Source organism: Ascaphus truei, unplaced genomic scaffold, assembly GCF_040206685.1.
Source record: "Ascaphus truei isolate aAscTru1 unplaced genomic scaffold, aAscTru1.hap1 HAP1_SCAFFOLD_395, whole genome shotgun sequence".
Lineage (NCBI taxonomy): Eukaryota > Metazoa > Chordata > Amphibia > Anura > Ascaphidae > Ascaphus > Ascaphus truei.
In genome coordinates, this window is record NW_027456725.1 from 336,874 (window position 1) to 349,553 (window position 12,680).

General features: G+C 45.4%; 1 protein-coding gene across 1 annotated transcript; it reads left to right on the top strand.

Annotated features, from left to right (window-relative positions):
- Positions 1-4,563: 4,563 nt before the first annotated feature.
- On the top strand, positions 4,564-10,097 carry LOC142483925 (uncharacterized). Its single transcript, XM_075583849.1, has 3 exons — positions 4,564-4,755; positions 4,969-5,021; positions 7,907-10,097. Exons 1-3 carry the CDS (start codon positions 4,677-4,679, stop codon positions 8,645-8,647), a joined length of 873 nt encoding a protein of 290 aa, XP_075439964.1. The 5' UTR covers positions 4,564-4,676; the 3' UTR covers positions 8,648-10,097.
- Positions 10,098-12,680: the final 2,583 nt, after the last annotated feature.

Consider the following 12,680-nt stretch of genomic DNA (forward strand, 5'->3'; position numbering starts at 1 on the left):
AGTTGCCGTGGTTAGAGCAGACATTGCAGGGCTCCAAAAAGCTATTTCTCAATTTATTTGGAAAGATAAAAAACCACGGATTAAAGTAAAAATTATGCAGAAAGCTAAGGAAGCTGGTGGCCTAGCAGTTCCGAGCGTCATATCCTACTATAAAGCGGCACAATTGTGCCAAATCACGCAGTGGCATGGGGACCCGGGGCTCAGGAGGTGGGTGGCACTGGAGAGGGAGGTGTGCGCCCCACTGGAGCTCAGGGACCTGATCTGGTACCCGAGGACACGGGTGAAGGATGTGCTCATTCCTCTGTCCTCTGTGCGCAACTCACTCTCGGTCTGGGAGGCTTCTAAAAGTAGCTGCTCTTTGACCTCCAAACACACACTGATGGCTCCTTTATATGGCAACCCGGACTTTGCTCCTGGGCTGGCAGAAAAATGCTTCCCGCGCTGGCGGCAATTAGGGATTAGTCGATTGAAGGACCTGGAGGTTAAGGGCAAGATCAAATCTTTTGAACTATTACAGTCAGAAACGGACTTACCTAACACTGATTTCATGAGGTACCTCCAGGTTCGGGCATTCTATAACGCACACCCGGTGAGACCACCGTTGACTAAATTCGAACAGCTCTGCGTGCGCGGAGCAGACACGCGGGGACTGATCTCTGCCTTGTACAGAGAGGTGGTGAATACTGACTCAGACAGGACAGTCAAACCCCGTTTCATGGCACAATGGGAAGAGGATCTCCAGGCTCAACTAGAGGACTAGGACTGGGCCGCTGTGTTTAAAGCTGCGGCCTCAAGCTCCATATGCACGACATTAAAGGAGAACTCATATAAGCTATTATTAAGGTGGTATCTCACCCCAATCAGATTAGCTAAATTCGTCAGGGGTGCTTCCCCGCTCTGCCCCAGGCAGTGCGGGGAACAGGGGGATCTGGTGCACATGCTGTGGTCTTGCCCGAGATTAGTGCCGGTCTGGACCCAGATCCGAGATTGGCTGCAGAGGATCTTTTTAGGGCTCAACATCCAGCTGGACCCGTGGCTATTTTTATTAGGTAAACCTACAAACGAGGTATCTAGATCGGGTAACAAGCTGATAGCACATTTTGCTACCGCTATGAGGTGCGAGACCGCAGCACTGTGGAATCAGAATGCGATTCCGTCTATTGATAAAATCAGAAACAGAATTTGGTTCATTTGCAGAATGGAGAAGTTAACGAGTTTAGTTAACGACTCAGCCGACAAATTTGAAAAAGTATGGTCATTATGGCTTGCTCAGACTGATATTCAGGGGATGAATGAGGCCACAATATGGCTTTGATAGAGATAGGTGGGCTCTCCTTGGATGTCGGGCTGGGAGCTTGATGGGACGATCTGACAGTAGGGCTCCCCCCGAGGTATAGCGGTGGACCGATTTATTGATCATCGGAAAAACGAGGTGAACCGGGTTTAGGCTCCTTTGTGAGGTGGACTGGAGCAGAGCAACGGCAGTTGTGGTGCAGGACTCCTGAGAAACGAGGGAACAGCGATTCTCCCAGGCCGCCCCCCCCATCCTTACCCCCCCCCCTCCCCGCCATCCTTCCCCTTTTTGCCCTGTCCCTAGATGTTGTCAGTCGGTCTTTGTCCTGTCCTGTGGTCCCCCCAATGTCCGTCTGTTCTTCGTAATTTGTTCCCGTATGTTTGGTGTATACCTGAAACACTTGACAATATTCTGTACGCTATGATGTGTATGCACAAAAAACTAATAAAAATAAAGTTGAAAAAAAAAAAAAGTCATAAGCAATACATTCTGAGCAATTTAGCGCTATAACACTGCCGCTACTTTTTCTGCGAGCGACCTTATTAAAGCTACAGACCAAGCAATATCTTGCATGTGTGTTTTTTTTAAATCAGTTTTGTACTATGAGAAAATACTCGTAGCATTTTTTTTAAATAACTCTAAATGACATTTTGAATGTATTCTAATGTAACAATCATTTTTTGTTTCTATAGCGACCATTTACAAAGTCGCATCCCCTTCTTCTTCTGAAACAGGCTCTGGCACTTCCCTTTTTGAGCCCTGCCGTGTCTCTAACAGTGCACCAATTGTATCTAGTGACTACCTGGTCACATGATTGTAGCGACAGCCATTTAGTGAACCCCTGAGCCAAATCCTCGCCAAACGATCACAGGAGAACGGATCGATCGTAAACTTAGCTAATTATTTATCATTGTGTGGATTGTATTGATGCACATATTAAAGGGGGAAATATATACTTTTTGATTTATTTTTTTATGTTAAACGGCAGCTGGGACTGAGGAGATGTTGAAACGAAAGAATTAAGTGTCTGCTCATTGAGGGCTGGAATATGCAGGACCTCAAATTGAAACTCAAAAGATGATCCCACGGATCCCACATACATTTTAACACCGTGACATCTGTGTACATCATTTTATGGCAGCATTGTGCTGCAATCCCGCCAGCTACATCTCCTACTGCACAGCTTAAACCATGGGAGCCCTGCCTGACCATATCGTAATGAGATTAAACAAAGCTTGTGTATGCAATCCCTGCTGTGTCCCCGAGTAATACATGTAGCCCAACCCCACACTGACTCAGCTAAACTTCTGATTGGTCAAATGTAAATAAGGGGAGGAGCCAAAATGACAGTTAGGCTAAATTGACAGTTGGTGAGGAGATTGTCACAGCAGCCATTTTGTGTAAATCTTTTTCCAGACAGATTAATTCCTGCATACTGGTGCTACTGCTTCATACTGATATATAACACCGCTGCATATTACCATGTCAACATTTCAGTGCATGAAGACTATATATGTGCCACATAATGTACTATAATTTACTCTAGTAATCTTCTTACCGATCATGCCACTGGGAGTAAGAAAAGCGACACCTTGATCTATGTTTAGCAATATTACATATAGAGCCCATAACTGTAGCGATATAAAATGCCATATGCCATATGTGCACGTGATAAATAAAGTGCATCACTTCTTTGAAACCTGCCTCACTCCTTTTTATTATATAATGCGACATGCTGTGGCGACGTCATGGTGACGTAGCGCAGCGCCATGACGTCCCGTTGTCATGGCAATGTGATGTCATTTGACGCCGCGCAGCCATGTTCACTGCAGTTGGAAGGGGAGTTCCAGCAGGGTGCCAGGAGGCGCCGCTGCACCACGTCGCACCGAGTAATTTTCTCCGGGTTGGGCTTCAGTAGAAGGTGGCCGTCCTGACCGGGACTGGCCCAGCACCCATAGTGCTCCTGGCTGTAATTCTTCACCCGTTTCCCCTGACAACCCCAGAGAGATTTTACACCGTCTTTTTGTCTTTAGGTAAAAGAGGGTGACATGGACAGAGGGGAAGGAAGACACAGTAGGGGTGGATTTGGGCAAAGTGTGAACAGACCTATTTTCCTTGAGAAAGGTGAGCAGGAGCAATAGAGGGTGTGGGTGGAGGTACGTAGCGGGTGTGGGTGGAGGTACGTAGCGGGTTGGTGGGAACATTACCATTGGCATACTGCACCGTAGTATTGTTTGTGTTTTGCCACATATTCCACGTGTGCACGGCAGGAGCCACATATTCCACGTGTGCACGGCAGGAGCCACATATTCCACGTGTGCACGGCAGGAGCCATATATTCCACGTGTGCACGGCAGGAGCCACATATTCCACGTGTGCACGGCAGGAGCCACATATTCCACGTGTGCACGGCAGGAGCCACATATTCCACTTGTGCACGGCAGGAGCCACATATTCCACTTGTGCACGGCAGGAGCCACATATTCCACGTGTGCACGGCAGGAGCCACATATTCCACGTGTGCACGGCAGGAGCCACATATTCCACTTGTGCACGGCAGGAGCCACATATTCCACGTGTGCACGGCAGGAGCCACATATTCCACGTGTGCACGGCAGGAGCCACATATTCCACGTGTGCACGGCAGGAGCCACATATTCCACGTGTGCACGGCAGGAGCCACATATTCCACGTGTGCACGGCAGGAGCCACATATTCCACGTGTGCACGGCAGGAGCCACATATTCCACGTGTGCACGGCAGGAGCCACATATTCCACGTGTGCACGGCAGGAGCCACATATTATACGTGTGCACGGCAGGAGCCACATATTCCACGTGTGCACGGCAGGAGCCACATATTCCACGTGTGCACGGCAGGAGCCACATATTCCACGTGTGCACGGCAGGAGCCACATATTCCACGTGTGCACGGCAGGAGCCACATATTCCACGTGTGCACGGCAGGAGCCACATATTCCACGTGTGCACGGCAGGAGCCACATATTCCACGTGTGCACGGCAGGAGCCACGTATTCCACGTGTGCATGGCAGGAGCCACATATTCCACGTGTGCACGGCAGGAGCCACATATTCCACGTGTGCACGGCAGGAGCCACATATTCCACCATCTGATTTTCCTTGATCTAAGAGGTCATTATTGGGACATCATTTCTCATACCTTGGACTTTCCATTTATCAATTTGGACTTGTACGGCGCCGGTTTTCTATCTTTCTTGTGTACCTGTCATCTGATTGTACAAATCAGTATTTACCAGGCGGCCTAGTTTTACCCAATAAGGGTTCTTATATTATTAATCATATTATTTGTATTTTTAGCGCTGATTTTACACTGTCTTTTTTTCTTTAGGTAAAAGGGTGACATGGACAGAGGGGAAGGAAGACACAGTAGGGGTGGATTTGGAGAAAGGATTGTGAACAGACCTATTTTCATTGAGCAAGGTGAGCGGGAGCAATAGAGGGTGTGGGTGGAAGTACGTAGCGGGTTGGTGGGAACAGCCAGATCTCTTTAGATATTCAGGGGGATTTTGCATGGGGTCTCTTACTGTGCTGTAAGTTGGGTGGGTAAGCAGAATTGGAAGGTGGGGAAACGTTAGTTTGCATTGTTAGAGGGATTCCCTATTGATGAAATGGTTTGAATGTCGCTAATTTTAGGTCACGAGTTCACAATGGACCCAGATGTGCTGCAGAGGGAGAGAAATTGGATTGTAAGTGGTAATGTTTATCTAGGCTTATTTGTCACATTGGTCAGCTTTCTACGGTATGAGCTGTGTGTGCGCAGAACTGTTTATGTTCTTGAGTACAGAGAGGGTGTGTGTGTGTGTGTATGTTTGTGTGTGTGTGTGTGTGTGTGTGTCTGTGTGTGTGTATGTAACTAAATTTGCATCTGTGGAGAGCTGTGTGTATCTGCATGTTCAGAGCTGTGAATGTACAGTATGATAAAACAGCCCCTTGTGTGGGTCACATCTGTATGTATACATGTGCAGAGGTGTATTTGTGTATGAACACACCTGTGTGTGTTATGCAGAGCTGTGTGAGTCTCCATCTGTGTCTGTACACAGAGTCATGCATGTATGCATACTTAGTGCATTGTGTATGTTTGTATGCACTGGGCTGTATGTACATAGCGCTATGTATATGTGTGTACAATATATACTGCACTCTTATCAATCACTTTCCCCTTGCAGCTGGGTTAAGAGAAATATAAAATGGCAGACTCATTCGGCCACATTAAATACAGTATGCAGTAAAGCCTTTTCCTTGGGCTGGAGAACATTTAAGTCCCATTCATTAGAGTTGAGCTCTATTATCTTCTGCGGTACTGGGAAGTAGCTTTACAGCATATTGGTTGCGATTGCTGATCTGTGAGACTGAAATTGCAGTTCAGCTTCAAGTGCATATGTGTATTAAGTGTGGAGTTAGAACAAGGAAGGTGGGAAACAAGCTACAGCAGGGAGTGCATACTTTTTTAGCTACGCCCCCTGCCTGCACCCCCTCGGTCTTGCGCCCCCCTTAACTTCTTTGGTGGCATCAAATGACGCTGCTGGGTCACATGGCATGATGTCACGTGACCCCGTGGAGGACGTGGGACGTCACTCCTCATGACACCGCGGCACCATTTGACGCCGCATTGCCATGGTGACGCGGATATCACAGGCATAAACATAGCCAACAAAAACTAAAATATCCCTTTTCGCGGACGACGTCATTCTGACCTTAGCTGACCCACATATCTCCCTCCCTAACCTGCAGAAACTGCTAGACCAATTTAGTCAGGTCTCAGATTATAAGATAAACACGGACAAATCTGAAGCATTGAATATATCCCTCCCCGAATCCACCTGGAAACTTCTCCAATTAAACTACAAATATAAGTGGAACTCCACCCACATGAAATACTTAGGGATAAAAATTACTAGAATGTACAACTTGCTGTACAAAACTAACTACCCCCCTCTATTTAGCCAAATCAAGAGAGACCTAGAAGCTTGGAACATATACCAGATTTCCTGGTTTGGCAGAATCGTCTCTGCCAAAATGAATTGTATTACTTCCAAACGCTCCCAGTTCCAATCCCCTAGCCGAGTTAAGAAATATACAATCGCAAATCCTGCGTTTCATATGGAAACAACGCAAACCTAGAGTCCCGAGGTCAGTGCTCATGGCCGCAAAGACAAGAGGTGGACTGGGGGTGCCTGACGTGATCAAATACTACCACGCGGCCCAACTCAGGCAGGCAGTGGTTTGGAACAACCCTCCGAGCTCGGCCTGCTGGCTGGAAATAGAGTCTCGCCACGCGTCCCCCGTTCCCCTCCCAGTACTACTATGGTCCCCAGAGTACAAGGAAAAACCTCCACAGAAACTTGAGCTAGGAGCGATGAAATGCACGTGGTCTTTATGGTCCAAAAATAGAGGGAAATACGGCCTAACTTCATCCCCCTCCCAACTCACCCCCATACTTGGGAACCCTGAATTCCCTCCTGGGTGCTCCCAAGCTCAGATCGGTCTATTCCAGGACCTAGACATTAGCATGGTTGCGGATCTGCTAGAGAATAACGAAGCTCTGTCCTTCCAGGAGCTCAAAAATAAATTATCAGCCCCCCATCTCCCCATATTCGCATTTCTACAGATAAGGCATTTCCTTAGAGCTCTATCCCCGACCTCAAAATTCCCCCCCTTGACCAAATTTGAGTCCCTCTGTCAAGTAAGAGAGTATCAGAAAGGGCTAATCTCAGAAATCTACAGCATGATAGAGAACTCCCTCCTCCCACCCACCCACCCATACTTATATGCAAAAATGGTGCGTAGATCTCGGCATAACACTAGACCTTGATGACTGGGAGGACATCTGGGACACAGCCTCTAAAACTTCAATTTGCTCCGTCACAAAAGAAAACATATACAAAATACTATTTCAGTGGTACCTGACCCCGAGTAGACTGAGCCAGATCTTCCCCGGCGCAATTGACCTGTGCTGGAGAGGATGTGGACAAAAGGGCGACATGGCCCACATTTGGTGGACATGTCCTGAGATCCAGCAGTTCTGGACTAGAATTCAAAGACTCCTGTATGAAACCCTGGGCCTGGAGGTTCCCCTGGACCCCCTGACATACGTGCTGGGCAAACCAATAGAGGATCTCCCAGCCCCCGCGGCAAGGCTGACTTCCGCTATACTTACGGCGGTGAGATGCTCGGTGGCGGCGGCCTGGAAGCAACTAAAAGCGCCCTCAAGGAGGACTGTAGTGAATAGAATAAATACAGTAATGACTATGGAAAAATTAACACATGGGAACCCTGGATCAGCCCGGGAACCCTACCCCCCTAATAGGTCCTAACGAATAGCCAACCAACTGAAGAGGCGGAAAAAGAGGAGTGCAAACCCACTACCCCCCCCCCCCATCTTCCCCCTCTTCTGTCATCCCCATCTATAGCCCCGCCCTGAGTCACCCCTCTTTTCATACTAAATAACCAAGAAAACAATTTATTGAGACCCCTGACTCGCCTCACAGTCATGTACCGCTGCCCTCAATGCTAAATGTATCATAATGATTGTAACCTCTGTTTGTAATCTTTATATGTGTCTCCAATAAAGGAAAAAAGATTTAAAAAAAAAAAAGTGGCATTTTCAGCGACCCCACACAACACAGCAAATAAGATTTATCAATCAGAACACTCAGAGATGCCGACCAAGGCGAAATCAAAGTCAAAAGACCCCTCGGTCACAACTTATTTTAACAAAAACTCTGTGGCAGCAGCAAGCAGCCCTGAAGCCCCAGCACTAACAATGCAACCAGACTCCGACAGCGAGAGATCAGCTCCGAGGGCGGACAACCAAGAGCTGGTTACCAGAAAGGACCTCCGTGAATTTTGCGGAGAAATGAAATGCTTCTTCCGCAAAGAGCTGTGGGATCTGCACAGGACCTGGACATACTGGGAGAGAGGACTGGTGCCCTGGAGCTTAAAATGGACGACAATACAAAAGCGCTCCAGCAAACTAATCAAGTGGTTGCCCGACTTGAAGACAAGATCAGGGATCTTACAGATAAACAGGAAGATGCCGAGAATCGCGATCGGCGAAACAACGTACGCATTAGGGGGGTCCCTGAATCCATTAATGACCCGGAGGATTTTATGCAGAAGTGGCTGGAGCACCTGCTACCGGACAAAACAGCACAGGACCTGCACCTCGACAGGTGTCATAGAGCTTTACGTTCTAAACCCCAGGCGGGAGACCCCCCACGTGACATTATCGTGCGCTTCCACTTCTACAGGATCAAAGATGCGGTTTGCCGGAGTGCAAGAGAAGCGCGGGCCATGGAGTTTGAAGGTGTAAAGCTCCAGGTATACCAGGATCTTTCCCCTGCAACCCATTGCCAGGAGGAGAAACCTCGGACCAGTGACCAGAGTGTTGCAGGATAATGAATAAAGATGAATGTTATAAAGTACAAGTTTTACATTGTGGTTAGGATAATAGAAGCTAGCACCGGAGGTTAGGGGGCGGTCACGCCACTCTGGCATTAGGTATGTTCCATGGCCCCACAAGGGTAGTCACATCAGGGCCAGTGGGGAAAAACCCAGGGGAGAAGAGACTCCAGAAGAGTCGACACCTTCAGGCCCTAGTGGGAAGGTGCAGGGAAGAGGTGTGCTGTCCCTGGGCACAAGAGCATGGGTCCGACAGGATCAGTTATTGCTCACAGCAGAGATTGTTGAATTTGTTCGGTATGTTGTATGTTGTCTTGTGTCCCCTGTTTGTCCCTGTGAGGGTTTCCCTCTCCGTCTCCCCGAACACCCGCCTCTACTATGCCCCGGAACGTAATGGCAAGAATAGGTCTGCGGAACGCCGGCTGCAGCCCCTTGACGTACTCCTGACAAGACGTCAGATTTGGGTAAGCACCGTCGCACACATAACACTATGGCTGTAACTTGGGTATCACATAATGTTAAAGGCTTGAATAGTCCCCAGAAAAGGAGAATCGCATTTAAAGAATATAAAAGGATAAAAACAGACGTTTTATTTTTACAGGAGACCCACTTTAGTGCTAGGAATAACCCTCGGTTTCTGGATGTCAACTTCCGCCAGTTCTATCTAGCGTCCGCTCTTGGGAAAAAAAGGAGTGGCGATACTGTTTGACAATACCTTTCCATTTAAGGTGGATAAGGTTAAAAGAGACACGGAGGGAAGGTACCTTATCTTGACGGGGACAGAACATAATAGTCGCTTAACTCTGGCTTCAGTTTACGCCCCCTGTGAAGATGACCCACAGTTCTTTCATGCATTTTTTGCACTACTGGATAGGGTGGCGGAAGGGAATCTAGTGATTGCAGGAGACTTTAATAAAAGATTAGATCCGACATTCGATAGAGCACAACAGAGGACCAAGGACAGAACTGCAGGGGTGACGGCACTTCGACAGGGTATCAGGGACAAGCAGTTAGTTGACATTTGGAGGGAGCAGCACCCTAGAGACAGAGGCTTTACATTCTACTCGCACCCGCATGACAGTTACAGTAGAATCGATTACTTCTTCATATCAAATAGACTGGTTCCGCAGATCTCCTACTCAGGAATCCATGATATTTCATGGTCAGATCATGCACCGATTGAGCTGAGGTGCTCTCAAATTAAATTGGCCAGCCCAGGAGCAAATTGGAAACTAAATGAATCTTTAATTAAGATCCCAGAAGTAGCACAAAACATAAAAGACGAGATTTCGCAATTCTTTAAGACAAACATAGGCAGTGTGGAGTCCCATGTCACCTTATGGGAGGCTCACAAAGCCACAAGGAGAGGGGTCCTGATTAATATAGCATCAGGAAGGAAAAAAGCAAGGTAGGCCAAAATGACTCAGCTGCGAGAGAAGCTCCATGAACTCTCTATACTGCATAATCAAACGGGTAGAGAGGAGACATTGAAGGAGTTGAAGGATGTAAGAATAGAACTTAACCTCCTCCTTACTTCCCAGGCTGAGAAGACACTGAGTTGGACAAAGAGGAAACGTTTTGAAAAATTGAACAAGCCAGTTACCATGCTAGCTAGGAAAATTCGCAACAAACCACAAAACTACACCATCCACTCAATTAAAACTAGAACGGGAGACTTGACTTCTAATCCCAAACACATAGTTGAGGAGTTTAGAGCATATTATGAAAGATTATACGACGGGCAGAAGGTGAGGCATAACGATAAAACGAGGAAAGCTTTGGAAAAATTCTTAGCGGACTCGGGCTTGCCGAAAATAACAAGGTTGGAGCGAGAGTTTCTAGGAAAGGAGTTCACCGCGGAGGAACTGCTAGAAGTAAAACAGAGAATAGGTAGCGCTAACTAGAAAAATAAAATGATAAAACAATTAATATTGTACAACCTTAAATGGGGAATGTAGTCCACATATAAGGGGCTGCCTGAAATACAAATTCTGACCCCCTGGTCAGAATGATAGCATAGAAAGAAAAGGATATGTATAACAAGGCGCCTGTGGTTAAAAGGATATATATCCAACCAGTAGAATAGCCAGGGATAGGCTCCAGACGTAGTGATGTGCTTAAAATAGAAGAAAGACACAATACATAGCGTGATACTGTTAGATAAGACGAAGGGGGGGGGGGGGAAACTACATATAGACACACAATATATAACTAATAAGTATCAGCTGAGATACAGGTGATTGCTAATTAAAACATTTAATATACATATATTAATATACAGGACATAGAAAAAATAAAAATAAAAAACTGGGTAAAAGGACAAATAATGCCGATGGACACACTGCTGCAAATTCTTAAAAAAAGATAAAGAACTAGAGGGTATATTGCCAGAACATCCCCAGATTATATTTACTCGAGCACCCAATATAGGACAGAAGCTGGCTCCGAGCTGTCCCTCAATGCAAAGCATTCCAAATAAAACCATCACACATAAAGGATATTTTCCTTGTAATAGGTGTACTGCGTGCAAATATAGTGTAAAAAAATCCAATTTCACATCATACAACACTTCAAAAAATTATAACATTAAAAATTATATCACATGTAAAAGCACATACGTAATTTATCTACTTGAATGTCCCTGCGGTCTGCAGTATGTGGGCATGACCACTAGATCGGTCAAGCGACGCCTATATGAACATGTGTACAACATAAAAAGAGGGCTAACTACGCATAACGTATCAAATCATTTTCTTCAGGTGCATGGTCAAAATCCAACAGGACTTAAGTGTTTGGCGATAGAAACTATTACACCTAACTGGAGAGGAGGAAACGTTGTGAGCCTACTGGGGAGGAGAGAATCCTTTTGGATCTATGAACTTCGTACTCTATCCCCACTGGGCCTCAACGTTGACTTCGATTTAAAAGCTTTTCTGGTCAATTAATATTTGATGTACTGTATCCATTTTGCTCTTTAAATCTTTGCATGACTAGGTTTGCAACAATTAAGGTATATGATCCATAGGGTCTATTATGTAAAATTGCATCGAAGTTTGGTACATAAAGAAAAGTATTATCTGTAGTCTGGTTCTAGGTGCAAAGATAGACATTATATGTTTTTTAAATAAATATATGTACATTTCGTTATATTAAGAATTTGTTTATTGATTATATCATGTCATATATGTCTTATTTTCACACACAAGTTGATCTATGAACAACTATTATTAAGTTTAATTATTCACAGTAAGTGTTTCTTATATATATTTCACATTTAAATTATATTGTTTTATAGAGGTATAAGTCTCATGACTGAGCACCATTATAATGATTTGGTTTTCTTCACATATATTCCTACCTTCAAGCTTATATTGTATTGCACACACATATGTTTTTTATACACATTAATAATATCTAATAATTCACTAAGTATATGTAACACTCATTTTTATAGGCTTATCCCCATTTGGCCCATATTTGATACAAATGTCACTTTTTAAAAAAAAGTTTCTATATTTTTTATTTTTTTATTTTTTTATGTTTTGTTTTTTTGTTTTTGTTTTTTTATGTTTCCTTTATGTAAGTTTGTTGTAGAATATCTGTTTCAGCTGAGAGTTACTATGTAGTAACATACCTTTTTGAGTGATCAATTATACATAGTGCATGTTCCTTTAATTAGAGCACTCACTGACTACACTGAGAGCCCATTGCGCATGTGCTATACTTGCCAGGTGAATTAGGTTTAATTATGGACTCATATATAATGGACAATGATGGACACAATGACAGAACCCCTGAGGAAGAAAGCAGCACGCTTTCGAAACGCGTAGGGTGGCATTTTTGGACTCCCACTGCAGCACTGTGGTGATTTCCCCCCTTCCCGAACGGATCCGGTGACGAATCAGCTGTTCCAGGCAGACGGATTTACTTATACATCAGGCGAA